The following is a 22,294-nucleotide window of genomic DNA, read 5'->3' as shown; positions in this document are numbered from 1 at the left end:
GGCGAGCGATTCTCCATTGAGGATGAGCATCACCTGTCGCCTACCTTTTACTGGCTCTTCTATTCTACCTACCTTCCAATTATGAGTTGGCAGGCCTCCATTGGAAGATTTGAACATCTCTTCAATTTTGTTTGGCTCTGCCGGCTTGGCTGGAATTCAAACTTGAGCTCGATGCCTGTTAGGAATTTCAGCCTTACTGACCGCTTCGAGTTTCGCTCCCGGCCAAACCTCTCCTACCTTACTTACGGCCAACCTGTAGAGCGTGGCTGATATAGTGTAATCACAGTTTAGCTCTACCCTAATACCAGCCTGCGTCATGACAAAGGGGAGGAGGTCCGGGGTCTTCCACTAGGAGCTGGAGGTACACTTCGGTGATAACCTCCTCAATCCGCCTCCATTTTTCCTTAGGAATGACTCCTTCCTCTTCTCCCTTGTCGATGATGGCCAGTATCTCACTGCCGCCCTTTACAACCTCACTAAAGGTTGGGTGTTTGTGGCCGCCTACCTTTTGTCCTTTGGCGACCCTTTCTATTGTCTGCTCTGCAGACCGTTGGAGTATTTTAGAAGTAGCACCCGCCGATTTTTCCAAGTCGGATATAACTCCCTTTGCCCACTCTAGCGATTTAGCCTGGTCTTTGGTTAGCTGTTCTATTGCTACCTCTCCAAGTCTCAATAAGACCCTTTTGGCCGTCTTCTTCTCGTAGCAGTTCTGCTTGGAGGGGCGGACATGTTTAGCCGGTCCCCCCCGTCCTACGCTTGTAAACTGCCTAGAGGTACCAGTCCTTCTATAGCAACCTGCCGGTTAAAACTAAAAGCAGGTGCCGAGCCTCTATAAGAGGTTGAGGTGAGATGGGAGAGATAAGTTAAATTGTGTTAGATTACAACAAATTAAGTTCAGTTTATTTAAGTTAAGTTATACAATTCTAGAATCTAGACTAAGCAACCGAATCAGATGAAAGTAGAGATTAAAGAAATTTCATAAAAAATGTCATGCAAATCGTGGACGATTGGTTTCCTTCCAACCGAACGAAACACATATCAAAACCTTCTTGGTCTTTAATGGGGGTTGGCGATCATATGAACTGGCCCACCGATCACAATAATTTTGGACTATTATTTCCACAAGTGAGCTCTTTTCTAGCGCCAGTTAAAGCTTATTTAAAAAAATGGGCAAACTTCGCTGACGTCCATTTATAGGCACCCAATACATAGAGCTTCTCCTTGAGACCAGCCCTATGCAAATAATTCTAAACAATGTTCAGACTATTATTCAATTCTTGGGCAATGACATTGTATGTATTTATTTATTTTTTTATTATATGAAGAATAAAATAAAAACATTATCAAACTTTAGGCGAGCATTGCTGTCAGTTCATTCAGCTCATTTATGTGTAAGCGCTCACATGCCGATCCGATTTCACTATTTCCATAATTTTAGCAGCATTTTTCTCGTAAGTGAGAAAGAATTTCTTATCTTTTACGTTCATATTATTAGAATGGAAAACTTGGAATCTCCGCTTTGCTCTTGCATGCGATGCTGTTTCGGGTTCATTCAGAGCCCATTTGTTCTGCTCGCTTCAGTTGCAGGGACACTCAAACATTTAACAATTTGTCTTTTTCACCTCTATTTCGAAACACTTTAGCACACTGTAAAGAATGACTCGATGCTACGCACATATATAATACATCGTGAGAAATGGCACGACACATGATAATTAGCGGCAAAGGCTCAGAACTTTTTACTTCACTAATAAACTATGTGAAAGTAGCGAAAAAACAATCTGTGAGTTGGCCGAATATAAAAAAAAAATAAAACGAATATTGCTTACTTACCTCACCTACATAAATATTACTCCATGCCATTAAACAAATGTTGGAAACTAATATTTGCTAGGAAAAGAAATTTTTATTTTGCTTGTTTGCACAAAAGCCAAAATGCCTTGACGTGCAATTTGTAATATTAAATGTCTATATAAAAGGCAATTATTGTTTACACAAATTTTTTCTAAGGTATTTTTATGATTTCCCAGAAGCAAATAATGTGAAAATGACATGATGAAATGCATACATAAATATGATGGTAAAAAAAAGGGAAAATAAAACTGCGAGAACCAATTTCTTAGTAAACAAATGCGTCCCGCTCTTACTGTGTGTCACTCACAGAGTTGGTAAAAGCTGTTGAATATTTGTAGATATATCCAAATGTATGTACATATACATATAAAGATATATATAAGTATTTACATATATATATGTATTTTCGTACACATATATACGCCACTCATATATTTACAGGTATGTACTTTCTATATTTGCTTTTGCTGTTTGCACTGACGTTAGCCTACAAACAGTTAAATCAAAGCTTCGACAAACGCACACACACGCCTGCCACATACCCGTATTTTCCCTATTTCACTCACATTTATCAGCAAATGCTAAGTACTTTTGGTAGGCCCTGCTTGATTTCACCACTGACGCACATGGCGTATACGTAATCTGTGTGAGAGCTCACTTACGTTCAATACTACGAGTACTCCCACATACACACATAAACGCTCAAGCAAATGTGTGAGCTGTCATAATCGCTGGCATTTGATTTATTTGCATTGATTGTTGCTGGAAATCACGACATTTTAACTTTACTCCTCCACCCTGCACATGCATACATACGTGCGTGCATACATACATAGGTGGATGGGCTTGCAAAATTCAAGCGTGCATAAATCGCCTCTAATCTGACTCATTGCGCTGCCTTGCGCCATCCTTCACTGACATAACTCTGACTGACTGAGATCTCGCAGGAATGTACTGAAAGATTTGCACACAATTAAATGGTTCCTAAATCATTGACAAATATTTAACTGTTGTCATATTTTTCAGAGAAATAATTTCAATAGCTTCAAGTGCTTTTATTGCTCGTTGTGGGTTCCGCAAGCCTTTTAAGTTTCTGCTCAAGTGTTGTGCGGTGGATACTGTTAACTGTTAGCTGTTAACTGCTGAGTGCAATAGCTGTTGTTGCTTTAGTTGGGGTGGCAAAATGCCATAGCAATTATTATTAATATTTACTTTGTGTGGACATTTATTTACTTTGTTTGGTGTTTTTGTGTGTTGCCAATAAATTGTCATCGGCTCTGCCGCAAAGTGAATACTGTTTGAGGTTAATTTGATGACCAAGTACTTACGAAAGCTCTTCTTTGCACATATTTATTTACATATGCGCATGCGTATGTGTAAGTCAGTGGCTGTATGTACTTAAATAGCAGCTTCTGAATAAAATTTCCATTTTTTCCTTCTTTTTTCTTTTGTTTTTCTAAAACGAAGTGCAGAGGTAATGTATTATTATTTGTTACTTAAGAAAAAGAGAGCAAAAGTAAAAACAAGAAACGCTATATAAAATTAATCTGTAAATAAACAAATATCAAAGAAATTCTCTATGATCGGAAATTCCTTGTGAAGAAATTATTCTTACGAAAACAATGAAATAAATTTCTTTCCTATTTAAGAGAATTCATGCTGATTACACTGGTGTACAAATAAGTATGATAATATTTTTTTTTGTACTCAAAAAGTTTGTTTATATTAGGTGCGCAAATAAGTTCTCGCTGTTTTTTTGATAAAAATTAAATTTTATTTTGAAAAAAAATGGTTACCAGTGAGTCATCGAAAGTATTGCCCATCGGTGGCTACTACTTTTTCCCATCTTTCTGGTAGATCTCGTATACCGTTGCGGTAAAACTGTTTATCTTTTGAGGCTATCCATGGATCAAGCCAATTTTTGATGTCTTCATATGAATGGAACTGCTGGTCAGCTAGACCATGTGCCATCGATCGGAACAGGGGATAATCGGACGGCGCAATATCTGCAGAATATGGCGGGTGGGGTAGGATTTCCCATTTCAGTGTTTCCAGGTAGGTTTTAACGGGTTTGGCAATGTGAGGCCGAGCGTTGTCATGCTTTAGAATCACTTTTTCATGCGTCTCCGCGTACTGAGGCCGCTTCTCATACAGTGCTCGGCTCAATTGCATCAATTGAGATCCCCAGTGATGGTTTCGCTTGGTTTTAACAGTTCATAATAAATAAGACCAACTTGGTCCCACCAAATACATAGCATAACCTTCGCAGCGTGAATATTCGGCCGAGGCGACGTAGGAGACGTAGAAGCATGACCGGGTAGTCCCCATGACTTCCCTTTCTTTGGATTGCTGTAATGAATCCATCTTTGGAGCAGTTGTTCACAGGCGAAGAAACGACGTTCAACATACCTGGGTTTTAACTCATAAGGAACCCAAGTCCCCTGTTTCTGAATTCTGAATCATTCAGAAAACAAGAAACGCTTGGGAATGGATTGGCGGGTAACTCCTAATACTGAAGCAAGCATCAACATTAAAATCACCGTCGTTGAAGCAACGAAAGCAATCTCAGCACGTTGTTTCACTTAAATCAGCAACTCCATAAACTTTTTGTAGCTCTCTCTTCAGCCGCCGAGGAAAATCAACACTTGAATTGCCAATTGTGGTCTACACGCCATTATCAGCGACCTTGACTATGCAAACGATATCTGTCTGCTTATGTACAAGTTTACTGACATGGTAAACAGCGCAGACCGCGCTCAACACAGACTCCACTACCCGAACCGCATCACCGTCCAGACAACACTTAATGTACGAAACGTCTTTAACAGCTTACGATGGATAGTCAAAATAAAGGCGCTATGAGAAAAGTTTCGAAAACCTGCATACCTGCTAAAGATTCTCCAGAGCTACTTGACTAGGCGTGAACTGTAACACACCAGATGACCAGGAAACCTAAGCGGTAACGTCTGGCGCAGCACAAAGATCTACTCTCAGTCCCGATCTGTGAAACCTGATCGAGATCTTGAGCGTAGAAATGCCAGAAAATTCATATTTAGTGGTATACGCGGAGTTTATAGCGGCGGTCATGCCAGCCCGGGACACTGAGAACGCTAGAAGGAAGCTGAACCACGTTATGGTAAGGACACGAAAACGGATTGAGAACCACGGTCTGGAACTCGCCAAACATAAGACCGAAGTCATCTTTGTGACACGAGGTCACATGCCACTCGAACTCAGCATGCAAATAAGCAATACTAGTGACCCAAAAATTAGTGAAATACCGAGATTTTCAACTTTATAGGCCATGTGGTTATCAAAGCGGCTACGGTCACGGAAATGCTAAGTAGATTAATGGCAAACATCGGCAGGACAACACAGAGCAAAATAAGGCTAATCATGGCGGCTATAAACTAAATTTTCCTGTACGGTAACGAAGTATGGCTATCGATCTCATTCCCCGAGAACGAATAGATGCGTGGGACTCCTAACTAAAGTCCATTATTGAAGGCAATGGACGGCGTTAAGGCTTGGGTCCGCGGAGTAACACCATCAATATATTCACTGACGGATCAAAAATAGAAGAGGGGGCTGGCGCTGGCATATATTGTGTGGAATCAAACATCAATAAGGCTTTTAAACTCCCTAACTATTGCACTGTGCATTCAAGCTGAGATACTTGCTGTAAAGAAAGCACTGATCTCTCTACCCTGATAGCCAAGCGGCTATGAAAGTGATAAAATCATACTATGTATCATCTAAAAATATCCTTGAATGCAAGGAACCGCAGCTTTTGTGTTTATTGGGTACCTGGGTATACAGGCATAGAGGAAAACGAGACAGTGGATGGAAGGCTTAAAGAAGCCGCGGTATTTGCAGGGGATCAAATAAGTCAGATACTTAAACCCCTGCGCACAATGCAAATGGAAGTAGAGGGACGCATGCTAAGAAAGGCAAAAGGCAGATGGCTTAGTCTAACCAATTGAAAGTTGCCAGGATCAAGTGTAAACACGCATATGATGACAAGTGTACTAAATCGGTTATATCGTTCGATAGAAGAAACTGTAGAGCTTTAGTTGGTATACTAACAGGGCACAGCCAAGGTGCAGAACACCAAGCTGTATTTGACCATTAAGGACGTTTGCAGGAAATGCAATGGGTCGGGCACAAGAGAAACCTTGGAGCATCTTCTATGCTACTGTCCGGCTCTCTCGAAAACTAGACGATGCTACTTGGGTGCTCAAAGCTTTGAAAGGCTAGAACCTATCCCTGCACTGGAGCTCGAGCAACTCCTACAATTTTCGAAAAGTACGTGCATCCTGAGTGATGCATATTTTCACTAAATAGGACTCTGATCTGGTATCGCTATGAACCAAAATGGTCTCTGCGTAGCTTCGGCCAGTCAGCATAACCTAAGCCTAAGCCTGGGAGAAGGAACTGGCGATCGATTGGCTACTTTCTACGTAGATCAACGAGTGACGTAACGAAAACGGCGATCGAATGGAATCCGCAAGGCAGCCGTAGGGCGGGAGATAAGTCAAGGCGCCCTATCTGAAGAAGGTAGACCGAGCTCAAAATTGCAACCCAAAATAAGAGCTGGAAAAGATGAACTCCCAAGCTTTAGATAGAAAAAATTAGAATATTTTTAACGGACTCCGTTGTAGGAAAAATGGGAAATTGTATTTATATATTACAACGTATTGTAAATATCTTGAAAGTATTCGATGTTACATAATGAAATATAGGGTAAAAGCCAAACATGCAAAATTGAAGTCAAGTCCTTCTCCACCTAATCTTTCCAACACAAAGGAGGCCTTCCTCTTCTCTTGCTACCACCAGCTGGTACCGTATCGAATACTTTCAAAGCCGGAGCGTTTGTATCCATTCGGACGACATGACCCATCCCACGTAGCCACTGGATCTTTATGCGCTGTCTATGTCGTCATAAAGCTCATACAGCTCACTGACCATTGCCAGTGACAATTACCCATTGGGAAGTGTTATACAAAAACTTCGTCAAGCCGAAAGGCTTATAAGGCGCCTTGCCTACAATAGAGAATTACGCATCAAGCGTAAAATAGGTATCCGAAAAATTGTAGATTTTCCAACAACCATCTCTCAAAGATTCACATTGGGTATGAGACGTGGGAGTGAGTGACTGTAGACCCTGTGTGGAGGATGGTGAACCATAGAGCGTAAACCTTTTGAAACTGTATTGCCCTGACAAAGACAATGTATCGCACCTTTCAACGAGATCAAATGGATCCGAATCAAATCAAGAATGCTCCCGTTCCAGATATTCTGAAGTTTTTACGCAAGGCGGAAAAAGCCCTTAAAGAACATGGCTTTCAACCAATTCCCAGCCTCAGGCAGGGACTTTCTAGGTTGAATAAAATCAGGTATTAAATATTTAAGGTAGCAGTACCAGTAAATGAAATTAGTATTAACTACTTCACAAACATTTAGTAGGGCACAAAAGATCTTTCGATCGATCGAAATGTTGGCCTTTTTTCGCCCTACAGATACTAAATTATTATCTCTTATCTGATTTGTTGGCTAGAAATCGCATTTTAATCACCAATCATTCACCGTATTCGCCTGATACAGGGTTTGATTGAAAAGTAATAAGCCTTATTTTTTTAAGCAGTTTTATTAAACCTTTTGGCTTATACAACTAATATTCTTCAAAATAGGACCCTTGAGCGTCAATACACCGCTGATAGCGGTCCTTTCACTGCAGGAAACATTTCTAAACTCATCCGCCGGAATCGTGTTCAATTCGGCTGTCACAGTTTTTTGGATCGCCTCGAAGGAGTCGAAACGCCTCCCCTTCAGCTTTCTTTTCAGGCACGGGAACAAGAAGAAGTCCGGGGACAGATCTAGGCTATAGGGAGGGTGGGGAGGCACCGGAACCCCCATCTTGGCCAATGCAGAGGTGCAGAGGAAGGCGGTGTGCGCCGGCGCATTGTCGTGATGAAGGGTCCAATTCTGGACGAGGTCGGACCGAACCCGGGCGATGCGGTTTTTCAGCCGAAGGAGCACTTCTTTGTAAAATGCCGCGTTTACAATACCTCCTGGAGGTACAAACTCCTTATGGACGATGCCTCGAGAGTCGAAAAAGATGATCAGCATGGTTTTGACCTTGAATTTCGACATGCGCGCCTTCTTGGGTCGTGGCGACTGGCTCGTGTGCCACTCCGCACTCTCTCTCTTTCCTCAGGATCGTACTCAAAGCACCAGGTTTCATCTCCTCTGATACAATTGTCTAAAGTATTATCCTGTTCGTCACTTTTCAATACTTCACGACTCTTTTCCACACGCAATGGCTTTTATTCGTCAGTCAAAACCTTTGGAACCAATTTGGCATACACTTTGCCTTTTCTGGACACAATTTCCCGCACATTGTTATAAGTTAAATTTAACTCTTTACTGATCTCACGTATACTAGTACGACGGTCAATGTTCAAAAATTCACGAACCCGTCTGTTTGCGTCGTCGAAGGCCTTCCAGATCGCTGCTTGTCTTCGACGTCCTCCCGGCCTTTCTTGAACGACTTGTGCCACCGTTTTACCTGGGCACCGGACAGAGATTGGTCCCCGTAAGCCTGTTTGAGTAGCCCAATGGTTTCGGTACTCGTTTTGTTTAGCTTTACGTAAAATTTGATCGAGTATCGTTGCTCCAATGATCGTTGCATTTTCGCCACCGCAAAATCCTAACACACTTTTAAAACAGCTTTCACGCGCGGAGCGATGTTGACTGCACCGCTGTTGCCAGCGAACTGGAAACGGTTTCTAGTGGAAGGGGAACGTCCAACGATCGTTTTCCCCCACCAGCCGATTCGGTTGATCGCTTGGCAGATGTTCCGCGCGGGAAGGCTCATTACTTTTCAATCAAACCCTGTATGGCTGCGTGTGACTTCTATCTTTTCGAAAAATTGCATTTGGCCATGAAAGGACATTCCGGTCAATGGCCTTAAATACTCTTTAGGAAAGCTTTTAGATCGCGCAAAATAGAGTATCAAGGAGAGAAGGGACTATTGTGAATAAATAAACTCGAAGTTATCAGAACAAAGCTTCTGTCGTTTCCATTCCTGCCACGTGCGAGCCTAGAATCCTTCGGCAATGTAAATTTGGCATTTGCGCAGAAGAAATATTCTTCATAGAGAAGATCTCCTCTTTTCAGTTAGGATGGCATACGAACTGAATACTAGAAAGCCGGCAACTTAATGCAGTTCGACTTGACCGTACACCTAAAATTTTTTGGATTCATTCAAACCATGGAAAAAATGCGACCTTATTTACTCGTCCTGCCAAATGATAAGTGTCCTTTAAAAAATTTGAAAGGTTTAAGTGGCAAACCAGCAAAACGCAAAGTGGCCAAGCCTTAGCTCTAAGGCTTTTCAAGGCAAATCAACATCAACAACAACCAAATTTACTCTCTTATTTACAAGCAAACAACCAAAAGAAAAAGGTGTCTGGGAAAAATTCAACAAAAAAAAATTCAACAAACAAAAAAATTTTACCCCAAAGTCCATATAAAAAAGAAAAAGAAAAATAAGACAATAAGGCATGAAATTGTTCGCCTTCTGGTGGTTGGCGGCATTGCGGCTGTAGTGTTGACACGAAAGTGAATGGGCATACAAAAGGCAATACAAATTTGGGGCACGAACAGCAACAGGGGGCGTCTTCAAGGATATCATAATCAGCTCCATAACAGCTTACTTGAGTAAGTCGAAGTTTAAGTTTGACGACGGCTGGTGGTGTGGGAATGCCAGCAAAAGAAAGTTAGGAAAAAGTGGAGGACGAAGGCGCGCAACAGGAATTCCCAAATGTCATGTCATGCCCGATTATGGGCTTCCGTTTTTTTTTCACACTTGCGCGTAAGCGTCTCTCTCTCCAGCTGTTGTTGTACTGTACTACTTTGTGCGTTCATGATTTTCTTTTTCGTTTTTGTGCCTGGTAGTGGGGGCGGGGCGCGCTATTTGTTGGCGTGAGTATTACAAGCAAAGGTATTTGTTAATATTAACAGAAAAAACCACTAAGCAGTCGTGGAAGAAACGAAGAAAAAAGTGGCAATGAAGCCAGTAAGATTTATGAGGATTTGAAGTTGTTGGCTTTGTGATTTTCTGTGACTGCGAGTTGCTTACTTTGCCACTTAAATTTTTTTTGTATTTTATTTTTTTGTTTTTGTTTATTTTTTTACCACCGTACGTTGTTTGCTGTGCATTTAACACGGCGTTTATTTTATTTTCATTGGCTGCGCTCATTATTAGCCGCGCTTTTAAGAACTTTTGCCTTTCGCACAGCATATGTGAGTGCATAGTTTTGGGGTGAGGGGACTTAAACATTCTTTTGTCTTGAAATTTAATTAACTCACCACACTTTTGCTTCTTTTCTCGCTGCGCCAAAGATTCTTTTGTCAATTTCAAGTGTTGCCAACGCCTGCGAAAACGGAATGCTTTTAACTCAGCAAACAAAGCGTAAATCTCTTACAACATAACTTAGCACATACACACACACACATAGCAACACATGTCGCATGCCTGCTCACATATTTGAAAATAACTGCACATACACATGCCCCCTTTGCTTTTCAACAGCGACAAAAACAATTTGCGCCCCTTCGCTTTTCTAGATTTTTAAGCGCGCAAGTCCTCGAATGCGCACCCTTTCGCTGAGCATTCAAGCGGCAGGACTGCACATGCAAACATGGAAAATATTCCAGAAAATGTCGGTATTGTCAACAATTTGAGCTGTGTGCATATGTCTTAAAAATAATGAAAACGATTATGTGGCGTGAATTGTCATTAGCAACCAACGCGCTTTGCCGCTTCCAATGATTAATGACTGAAAATTTTAGTTCGCAATGATGGAAAAAACAGCAAAAAGGAGAGAATATCCATGAGCATCTGAAAGAAAATTAATCGCATATGTTGAACCTGTAAGCCGAGGATGCCATTGTACACCATTGTTGTATGCATTTGTGGATGTATGTGTGTATATGTTAATTAACTATTGCAGTGGGGTAGTAGTTTGTGACTCTGAATAATTTTCTAAAGGATTTTCACTTCGAATTTGCTTTAAAATATCAGACATTTACTTCGAAACAGATGCCATTTGCAAGGAAGGGTACATTCCATGATCAGAAAGTATCGAGAATGTTTAAATAAAACAAAACAGAGTTAAGTCTCAGGCAAATTTATTTTATTTCCTTCAAAATATGACCCATCTGAAGCAACACACATGTGCCAACGTTGAACCCAGTCCTTCATGCACTCCTGGTAGGCTGTCGAAGAAATGGCTTTCAGCTCCTTCGTCGCATTCTCTTTAATCTCCTCTATCGACTGAAATCTCCTTCCACGAAGTGGTAACTTGAACTTGGGAAACAAAAAGAAGTAGCACGGGGCCATATCAGATGAATACGGTGTTTGCAGGATGATACTTACTTGGCGTTTGATCAAATAATCCAGCACAATTTGGGCTCGGTGCGATGGCGCGTTATCATCATGCGAAATCCAAGAATCCCCAATTTTGGCAGTCTAAACTCATACTTGATGATGTGTTGTCCCATGACAAGGAAGTCTAGTCTTTCTAGCTAACACGTCCCCTACTTCAGTCCCTGCTTTAATCCCATATTCCTGGACCTATATGAACCGGATGCGATGTGCATGCCTAGCAAATTCAATTTCTCGATGCACTGAAAGACTAATAAAGACTTAACTTCAAAGGATGACAACATCTTGTGTGTCGCTAGACTATCTCTCAGAATGGCAATTCGCTCATTCCCGGGGTTTCGGCCTAAGTTGATCTCTACACACAAGAAAACTACCCGTCGGCAGTGACCGCTTTGTTTTCATCTGTATACTAGCGTAGAGTACACCTTTTTAATTTCCTCTCAAATGCAAGTGTACTCTAGTTTACTACATCATCCAGTTCTGTTCTGAACTTCTTCTGGAATTTAATAACTCTAGTAATATCATGACTGAGTAGTTGGGCAAGAGGGAGCTGCATGCTCAACAGTTCCAAGCTAGTGGATAACATCAATTTTCCTTTACCAAAACCTTCCCTAGTCTTAATAAACAGGATGCGTTTGGCTGATTGCTGAATAGCTATGAAAAACGGTATCAGCTCTAGCCTCACCTACATCGCAGCTATAAGTCTCCCGTGTATATTCCGAACATCTTCAGTTTCCAGCTTTCCGACTACTGTAGTGGGGCTTAGGCTGAACTGATGGCAATAATGAAAGCCGTGACACTGGTACGGTATTATGCGATATCTGGAAGTTATATCTAAATTTTTATTGATAGCCAAGTGGCGTTAAAATCGCTCACAAAGTAGTCAGCAACCTCCAAGGCAGCCATTAAATACTGCACATATCTTAACGAGATGGCTAAGTCATTTCACATTGTGACATTGAGGGTATCTTCAGAGTCGATGAACTAGATAGGCTCGGCAACAAATTGACCGATTAGTATACGAACAATGACATAGACATAGACTTAAGAAAATGTAATCTTCTTATCCTTGAAGAAATTATAAGAGCAGCCAATGAAAGCTGGCGAAATGAAACAAGCATTTTTTAATTTTTTTTAGCCACTGCTTTTTTGCACTTCGCGGCCAAAAAACATCCTGCCAAGGCGAAGGTTTGTACTAAGCTGCACTAAAAACTTTTAGAAAAATTCCAGCCAAATACTCGCCAGCATACCTCAGGTAGCTGTACCCCGTTGTTAATCGAATCAGTAGAAACTGCGCTGCTTTCGAGAGCGCCTCAGGAGTGGGAATTAACTGAGAATAGTGAGAAGATATTCCCAACTATAATTACTCTCTTTCCAGTGAAATTTGCCGTTTTAGCAGCCAGTTTATAAGTCTTCTGCATGACTTTCTCTTCTATTTTAGTTATTCATGTAGACAACAGTTTGTTGATAGAGTGAAACTATAGATTCTATGTAATGATGTTGGATAGTCAGTTTTTTAATTTTTCATGAAACTCATCAGGAAGAAAAATAGTTCATATGTTTTCCCTGCGATAAATGTGGTTGCTAGGAATGGGAATAAGTGTCGGTCCTTTCTTAACCAAAGTTACCAATTTTTTAAACTATTAAATAATAGATGGTATTATGTGAAGTACGTGATAATGGAAGCTAAAATTTTACTCCATCTTTTAGGCAGCATACGGATTCCTCTGACGAAAAATTCGAGTCCTTTCGACTTGATCTATTCATTGAGCCAGTTGGCGATGCTCTCGTAATAAGTGAATCGCTCTCCAATAAGGGCTGACTGCATTGATCGGAACAGATGGTAGTCCGAAGGTGCAATGTCTGCCAATACGCCGGAAGGGGCAAAATTTCCCAATTCAATCCCTCTAAATATTTCTGGAATGATTTAGAAACGCGTGGTCTGGGATTGTTATGCAACAAAATTATTTTGTTATGCCTCCCATCCTATTTCAGCCGATTTTCTTTGAGAGCTCGATTCAAACGCATTAGCTGCAGCCGGTGACGATCGTCAGTGATCGTGAGTGATGGTTTCAGCGCGTTTAAGGAGTTCATAATAGATGACACCCTTCTGATCCTACCAGATGCACAACATAACCTTTGAAGTATGAGTATTTGCTGTTGATGGATATGGTTCACCTGGCAGGTTCCAACTTTTTCGACGCTTAGAGTTATCATAATAGATCCATTTTTCATCACCAGTGACTATGCGAAAGAAAACCTTTTCTTTTCTGCCATTCAAGAAGTCCCCCACTCAATCAATTGATGTGACATCCAATTACCTGATTTCTGGAGCATTCCCATTGCGTGCTAACGTTGATCTTTCAACATCAGCCACACTTTTCTTTAAAAGGTAATAATAAAGCATGACTTCCCGCAAATGCTGTTTTTTCGGGACGAACGTAGACATTTTGACGTCAGATAAAAAACCATCTTTACACTTCAAACGAATGTCAGCTACTGCGATCGAGACCTCACATATGCACCTTCAAATCGCCAGTATATTACTAGAGCAAACACAAAAATAGTATCAACAGCGACACCTCTTTTATGAGGGCGGAAACTTATTCCCATACCAAATACAAACAAATATATATTTGGCTTGGTAAAGAGTAAAGGAAACATTGTTTTACATCATATTTCGTCTGATATCATATTACGGAACACGGCTGTGGTGGAAGTCAAAAAAATCAGATCAATGCACCAAAAAAAGTCGAGTTCAAGCATTAATGTATGTTACAATAGTATTTAATATCAGATGAGAATAAGATCAGCATAAGTATTAAAAGTGACTGGACTAAACGATACACTGCCAGAGTTTTGCGATAACATTGACCAGCACTCAGCGAGCGAATAAAAGTAATTTGAAGACTGGTTTGAAAAACTACCATTGGCAATGTGGTAGCCGAGATTATAATTCCTAGGAATGGTGTCTATATAAGGTATTGAGCTCAATTATATAGAGACACACTTAACCACTTCCACTTCAAATAACCACCTCCATGAAATCCGAAATTTAGACCTCTGGGCGGTCACCCTTTCGAAAACTGTTCAGTCGTAGTATCGCTTCTTTCCAGAGCACCAGAATGGATCTTTGTAACCTTTTAGTGAACTATCAGGGATCAACTCGTGGTTCCTAACTTAAGAGAAAAGTTCTCAAGTTCTTAAAAAACACCCGATATATTGAAAAATACAAATAAAACAATCACATAACGCTTCTTTTTCTTCTTAGTTGGCACAATAACCGCTTAAGCGACAGAATGAACTAAAATATAACGTGAAAAACTGCCCTAATTGAAATTCATTCGATGGAAAAGTAAACCTCGCAAAATTCTGCAAAAAGGTTGTATTAAAAAAAAAATCGCGAAATAAAATATACCAAAGTAGTACATATTTTGGACACAATAGAAGAATATGAGTTTATTGTCTCACATTAATCGAGGTGACGAGCCTCATCCTCAGTCTTAAGTGATAAAGTGCCTAGTGGCTGACGCTCCTAAATGTCTGATATTTGGTTTGAAAAAATCACCTTTAATTTATATATATAATTGGCACTTTGTTGGGTGTTTCGTCAAGCACCCTCTCCAATTCATGGTGTGAGTTTTGATATTTTTCCACACAGAAATACACTCGGAGTTTGGTGATTGCCTGTCAAAGGGCGACAGCTTCTACAAACAACTTTTTCTGTATAGTTTCCATTATTTTTAAAAAATAGTAAAAACAGATGTATTTCCTTTATTTTCAGGGAAGAGTTTCACACTCACAATTACAGTATCTACAAATCCGCCACATATCGCCACCTACAACAAAGCGATCAAAGTGACAGTGGATGGACCGCGTGAGCCGCGCTCAAAGACTAGTAAGTATGCAAAGCTTTTCTCTCATAAAATCGCTATACTCTACACAAGCAAGACATGCACACACTAACACACACTTAAACACATCTCATATGCAAACGCACACATACACACACATATGAAGCATATAGCGCTGAGAAGAAAACAAGCGCCGAACAAGCAAGTGCGCATCCCTACCTCACTGGCCCACAAAGTATTTAATTTAGATGGCTGAACTGAAGTATGCGACTACAAGGACAACAACTACAATGACAGCAACAATTTATTAGTTGTAAGATAGTGAAATGCTTTACACTTATTTACCGCACTCCGCTCAACTTCACTGCCCATTTTAGTGTATGCACTCGTTTTGTATTTATTGCGAGCTGCCTTTGTCCTGCTCACACAATGCCTATGTAGTAATTTCCTCCTCCTTTGGTATTGTCAAACGAAACAATTCATCTTTAAGAATATTCATTAGCAAATCCCTGCAAGCATAGGCAAACACACACCTACCAATAAGCTCCAGAAAATGAATAAATGCATCCCGTCTGTCTGGTAATGGGGCAAAGCACACACACACGCACGCATATTTACATATACACAAATGAGAGTTAAGTGTATTTTGGCAAGTGAAATATGCCTTTGTAACTACTCGGCTCACTTGCCAGCGGCATTCGTAGCCTTCTGCTTGTATATCAAACTTTGCATCCACCACGCCCTCTTTTGCACTTCCTGCCATGCTGCCGGTCGTCCGTCCTGCATTCGTCCAGTCGTCCTGCTATTCATTTGGCTGTCCATTTACTAAATATTTATAAGCATGCAAATATTTTACTTTGCATATGTTAAACGTAGACAATTTTAGACAGATGAGTTCCTACAAAAGGACAGCAGGATGGGTATTCATTTGCAACTGCAACTCACATATGCGTGCAATGGCGCGCAGTAGTTTAGGCTGGGCACACTAACTAACTTCCTAACTCACTCAGTGGAGGCTCACTGCCGGCCGGCAGTCAAGGACAAAAGGATTTGCCGACTGCTGAATGAAATGAAACTTGCAACAATTGAATCTACAAATGATTTATCTTTCGCCAGCAACTGCAGAATGGCAATAGTTTTGAAGTTGTGTCGTATGAGTGTATAAACTGTACGTATATAGATATGTACATTAGGGTGCATCAGTCTCCACGCACGTTCTTCTCACGGAATTATAAAATTTATTATATTAGTTTGGGGGAAAAAGAAATCCACTATTTTCTCGGTAGATCGCTGTAGTGATCGATATCTCTTAAAGTATCAGTCAAACAAATTAAAGTTGTCCAGGTGATGCTTTCCATTTAAATTCAACCGGGCTATTCGGGTCATGTTCTTCGATTTCGATGTAACTTAAATATGTTGCTCTCTGGTCAAAATAATGAGACACGTATTTTTTTGTTCGCCCGAAAAATTTTTTTTTCAAGAGTTATCGGCAATTTTGTTTTTCGCCTCAAACTCGATTTTTTTAAATTATATAAGAAAATTTTTTTTTTAAATGCCCATAACTTAGTCAAAAATGAACCGATTTTAATAATTTTGGGTTTAAAATGATCGTAATTACATACACAAGCGACTTCATGTAGAAACAATTGCAAAAAAGTAGTTGAAATTTTTTTATTTAGCAAAAAAGAAAAAAAAATTGAAATTTTTTCGAAATTCAATATTTCAAAAAGTGTATTTTTTTTTTTTTATAACTTTTTCCAAATCAAAAGGACATCTCAAACTTTAATTGAGCTGCATGCCTAGTAGCTAAAATGAGTTGTTTTTGAGTAATGAACTTTTGAGTAAACACCCTGTTTCGCAGTTTTTGTTTTTTGCAAAAGAAAAAATTTTCAACTACTTTTTGCAACTATTTCTAGCTTTATCGGCAATTTTGTTTTTCGGCTCAAAATCGATTTTTTTTAATAATATAAGATTTTTTTTTTTTGAAATGCTCATAACTTAGTCAAAAATGAACCGATTTTAATAATTTTGGGTTCAAAATGATCGTCATTACTTACACGAGCGATTTCATATAGAAATAGTTGCAAAAAGTAGTTGAAAATTTTTTATTTTGCGAAAAACAAAAAGTGCGAAACAGGGTGTTTACTCAAAAATTCATTACTCAAAAACAACTCATTTTAGCTACTAGGCATTTAGCTCAATTAAAGTTTGAGATGCCCTTTTGATTTGGAAAAAGTTATAAAAAAAAAAAAAATACACTTTTTGAAATATTGAATTTCGAAAAAATTTCAATTTTTTTTCTTTTTTGCTAAATAAAAAAATTTCAACTACTTTTTTGCAATTGTTTCTACATGAAGTCGCTTGTGTATGTAATTACAATCATTTTGAACTCAAAATTATTAAAATCGGTTCATTTTTGACTAAGTTATGGGCATTTAAAAAAAAAATTTTCTTATATAATTAAAAAAAATCGAGTTTGAGGCGAAAAACAAAATTGCCGATAACTCTTGAAAAAAAATTTTTTCGGGCGAACAAAAAAATACGTGTCTCATTATTTTGACCAGAGAGCAACATATTTAAGTTACATCGAAATCGAAGAACATGACCCGAATAGCCCGGTTGAATTTAAATGGAAAGCATCAGGTGACATTTCACACGCTGTTTTTTGTTTGTTCCATTCAATTGTGAGTTACAGGGTATTACCAATGGAAATCAGCAAAGAGAAAATTCGGCACATTTCACAGTTTTTCAGTTTTTCTTTGATAAAAGTCAAAATGCAAGCCAGCCCGCTGAAATTGTGAATGGAGTTTATTAGGGCGGGTCGATTTAAAAATCGCTCATTGCTCTGTGAAAATCGTATTCTAGGGATCAAAATAAGAAACTTTGCCGAAGAAACCATACCTCTAAAACGAATTCTGATGTCCCCCAATTTGGGTCGAACGAAAAATCCCACTTTGACCCATTTAGAGTGCTCCAATCAAGTCCAAATGTATGACCGACCCCCACTAACTTTGGACGGCCGATCCACCCATGCCAGTGGCACACCCCCTGGAACTCCCCTGCTTGGTTCACCATACAATCATTTCATTTGGCTTTTACATGAGAAAAGAAACTAAAAAGTTCGACCCGAATTGGGGGACATCGAATTCGTTTTAGAGGTATGGTTCTTTTGACAAAGTTTCTTATTTTGATCCCTAGAATATGATTTTCACAGAACAGCGGGCGATTTTTTTGCCTCCCCACAAATCGACCCGGCCTTGTGTTTATGATGCCCCGATACTGTAATAAAAAATTACGTGAAATTTTGATTTCGTCGATTCTGTTGAGGCATTTTTGATGTTCAAGAAAAGGTCGATAAAATCACAAAAATAATCGAAGTTGACCTGCATTTTAGAAACCGTAGCAACGCCCAGGAGCTAAAGATCGACCACAAAACCATTTTGAACCATTTGGGCAAAGCTGGATTCAAAAAGAAGCAAAAATATGAACAAGATCGAATTTCCATCTCCGAAACTTTCCCGAAACGGAATGACATCGATAAATTTCTTAAACGAATGGTGGCTGGGCATAAGAAATGGGTCACATACGACAATACTGTGCGAAAATGATGGTGGTCAAAATGTGTGAAGCAGCTGAAACGGTGGCCGAATAGAACTAACGACTAGAAAAGTTCTACTATATATTTGGCCTAACACAAAATTCAGATCTCCGTAACTGTCAACAACTGGACCATTTGAAGTCATCGATTGACCAGAAATGGCCAGTATTGGCTACGAGTAAGAGAAGAGGTGTTGTGCTCTATCAGGACAACATAAGGCCACTCACGTCTGTAGTGACTCGCCAATAACTCCGGGCGCTTGATTGGGAAGTTTTAATGCATCCGCCAGATAGTCCAAACGATTATTACCTTTTTCTCTCATTGCAACATGTCCTGAGTGATAAGAATTTGGTATCAAGAGAAGATTGTAAAAATCGATTACTAAAGTCTCTCGCAAAACAAGAACCAATACGTCTATGGGAGAGGCATTATGAAGCTACCTTTAAAATGGCAACAAATTATACAATAAATCGGTGAATATTTGACTCAAATCGAATAATACGAAACATCTTAAATAAAGCTTCGAGTTTTATGCAAAAATAATGGATTTCTTTTACCGCAAACGAATAGTTTAAAACTCATGCGAAAATATTTAAGAAAAATCTTGAGATTTACGTGAGCGGCACCTATTTGAAAGCACTTCCAAAGACTTCACTATTTTGAAAAATGTGGCAAAATTTTTTTAACACTTTTACACTGACTTTTAGGGCTTACACTTTTCTATGTTATATTATATTTAGTATCATTTGAGGTGCCTTTTTGGAAAAAAAAATTGTTAAACTAATTTTTTTAAGAAAAGTTAAAAACAATTCTTGGGAGTATCTTAAAATAGCTACGTATCGCATTAGTCTTAGCATTTTTCCGGAATATTTTCTGGCAGAAATTTAACCCGAGAAAGAAAAACCAACAGAAAGCAATGCTCTGAACAACAGACTTGCAATAACTAAGATTTTCGAAATTATCTGAAAAGTTTTTATATCAAATAACTCAAAAAGAAATGTAAAATAAAATCGCGTACTTGGAATTTTAAGAGAGCTTATAATTTTGTTATCAGATAAAATATTGGCAGCACTGACATAGGTACCTCTGTCTTCACCGACGGATCCAAAATTGAATTAACTTTTAAATTGCCGAAACTAATAAATAGTTTTTTCAAGTAGAGCTCTTTGCGATCCTGCAGGCATGCAGAATGTTTATGGACCGCTGTTGGGAGAGAGACATAAATGTGTTTTCCGATAATCAAGCTACGATCAAGGCCCTGCATTACAGCTGCCTTCTGGTTAGCTGCAGTAAGGAGAAATCAATCATCTCGAATATGCAAGAAATATTACTCTTGGGAACATAGACGCATAGGAGCATAAGGTGAAATGATATTGCCGATGAGCTTGATTGGAAAGGGTCGACAGAACCGATTTCAAATGTCCTCATCTCAGACATCAGTGTCCCTTTGAACGTTTTAAAAAGGAAACTGTGCAATTTCTTCCTTAAAAAAAGGCAGCACAGATGGAGTTTTAGTCTTACTACGACAGAAGGGGAGCTTAATGGGCTGAAATCCCTTGACATTCAATTTCAAACTCATAGCGGTGTTCACCGGTAACTGAGTGATCGAAACTCATGGTCAGAAGATTTGACTACCGTACAACCCCCATTACGGAAGCTGTGGGGATCTTGCAGAGAGAGAGAGCACTTTCTTTGCAAATGTCCGAGGCTGGTTCATTGGTATGTCTTTGCAGTTGTCTGAGGCTGTTCCTCAGCATAGATGCATTTTCTGCCTTCAACTACGTCGACAGCACTGAATGACTATAGATGGTTTGGTTTTCTTTTAACTTTTGTAATTTCTCGCCTTTAGTGGCCCACATTATGGTATCAAAACGGCACTCTAGCCCTACTTGGAGTGTACTCGTGGTACTCGTGCCATCTCACCTGTTTACCTATCTACCTATAAAATTTACGAGACTTACTTACAATCTAACTTCTCAGGGACTTACCTCCCTTATTTGTAATAAACTCAACTTCTTTTCAAGAGCCACCCTAATGTGCAAATGTTTTTGTACTTTTGTGCGTTTATGAAACTGGTAGTTTTACGCAATGTTGCTGGCAAGTTGGGTGCAGTGGTTAAAACAATGGCTTGCGCTTTTCAACCAGACGAAAGGTTATAATTTTATAATGAACATTGCCACCGAATGAGCTGTACAACTTGGAAACTGTGTGATAAGTGTTAAATTTATATAAAATACGAGAATGGCAGGGAATTTTTATATACATTTTTAAGAGCGATTGATAACCTTTATCTCCTTAAAGTCAGAGCCTCTGTAAAGACGATTATCCTTGAATAGACATTTCTGGCCAAACTTTTTCGTTTTGGGACGTGAATTTAACACATTTCTATTATAGCCAACAACTTGAGTCTCCAGACAGCTTCCTAAATTGAATTTTCCATCGATTTATGGATATAACTTTTTAAAAAGAATTCTCGAACAGGACAGACCAGAGTGCCCAACCGACTGTTCTAAAACAGGTATCCAAAGGAGGGCTAATAAAGCCTCTTCTCGGCATGTCCCAGGTTTTGTGTAGATGAACGATCGATGGTAGCATCCGAGTAAGTGCCCGCATGTAATCAAGCGATAAAGTTTCCCTAAGATTTATACACCTTTACAACCCTTTGAAAAGAAAACGAATGCCGCTAGCAATGCTCAAAAACCAAGCTCTCACTCAATTTAAAATATTGCGATTATTTAATTTCATGCTTCCCCTAGAAGCCTTAGAGTGCTCGCGCTGTTAACAATTTTCAGCGACCGCGAGAAGTTGCTTAAAATTAATGAAGTTGTTCTTAATTGAAGAAATTGACGAATAACAAAGTATTGGGTTGAGGAATAAGTTCGTAGCGTTTTTACAATATCTTTTCCACCTCGCGACCAATCCGTTGTTGCCGTTCCCCCAAAAGTCGGCAATCGCCTGGCCTGGTGTCAAAGAATTTGTTGATACAGTTTTTAAGGACCTCTTTATTATCGAAGGTGACGCCCTTCGTATGGTTTGAAAGGCATCGGAAAAGATGATAATCGGTCGGTGCAAGGTACGGAGAATACGGCGGATGCTGAAGGACCACCTATTCGAGCTCTTGGAGTGCGGCTTTGACGAGTTGTGTAATATGGAACATGGCGTTGTCGTGAAGGAATACGGCTTGATCAAGTCCATCAGGTCTTTTCAGTCGGATAACCCCATTCACGCGGTGTAGCTGGGCAATGTAGAGCTCCTTGTTGACCGTGGCATTCTCTTCGAGCATTTCTCAGTGCATCATGCCCTCCTGGTCCCACCAAACACAAATCATGAACTTCTTTGTATGAAGATCCAGCTTGACTCTCGGCTTTGGCGTATCTCCTGCAGCCACCCACTCCTTTCTTTGCTTCATATTGGCGTATAGGCACCATTTCTCATCTCATGTGACGATTCGCTACAAAAAGTGCTGTTGCTCCTGTTGCTTGAAGGCGAGCGAGATGCTGAGAAGCAATCTGAAGGCGGATTTTTTTGGTTTTTTCG

The 22,294-nt window shown here is 39.7% G+C and overlaps 1 protein-coding gene across 2 annotated transcripts in view; it reads left to right on the top strand.

Moving 5' to 3' along the window:
- The window catches only part of LOC129238635 (runt-related transcription factor 3), a 67,101-nt gene that overhangs the window by 19,825 nt on the left and 24,982 nt on the right, over positions 1-22,294 (top strand). For both annotated transcript variants that reach the window (XM_054873733.1, XM_054873734.1), the window contains exon 2: positions 15,090-15,203. In XM_054873733.1, the coding sequence (XP_054729708.1) occupies positions 15,090-15,203 (114 nt within the window). The remainder of the gene's footprint in view (positions 1-15,089; positions 15,204-22,294) is intronic.

Source organism: Anastrepha obliqua, chromosome 2 (assembly GCF_027943255.1).
Source record: "Anastrepha obliqua isolate idAnaObli1 chromosome 2, idAnaObli1_1.0, whole genome shotgun sequence".
Taxonomy (NCBI): Eukaryota; Metazoa; Arthropoda; class Insecta; order Diptera; family Tephritidae; genus Anastrepha; species Anastrepha obliqua.
This window is presented reverse-complemented; position numbering and strand designations above follow the sequence as displayed.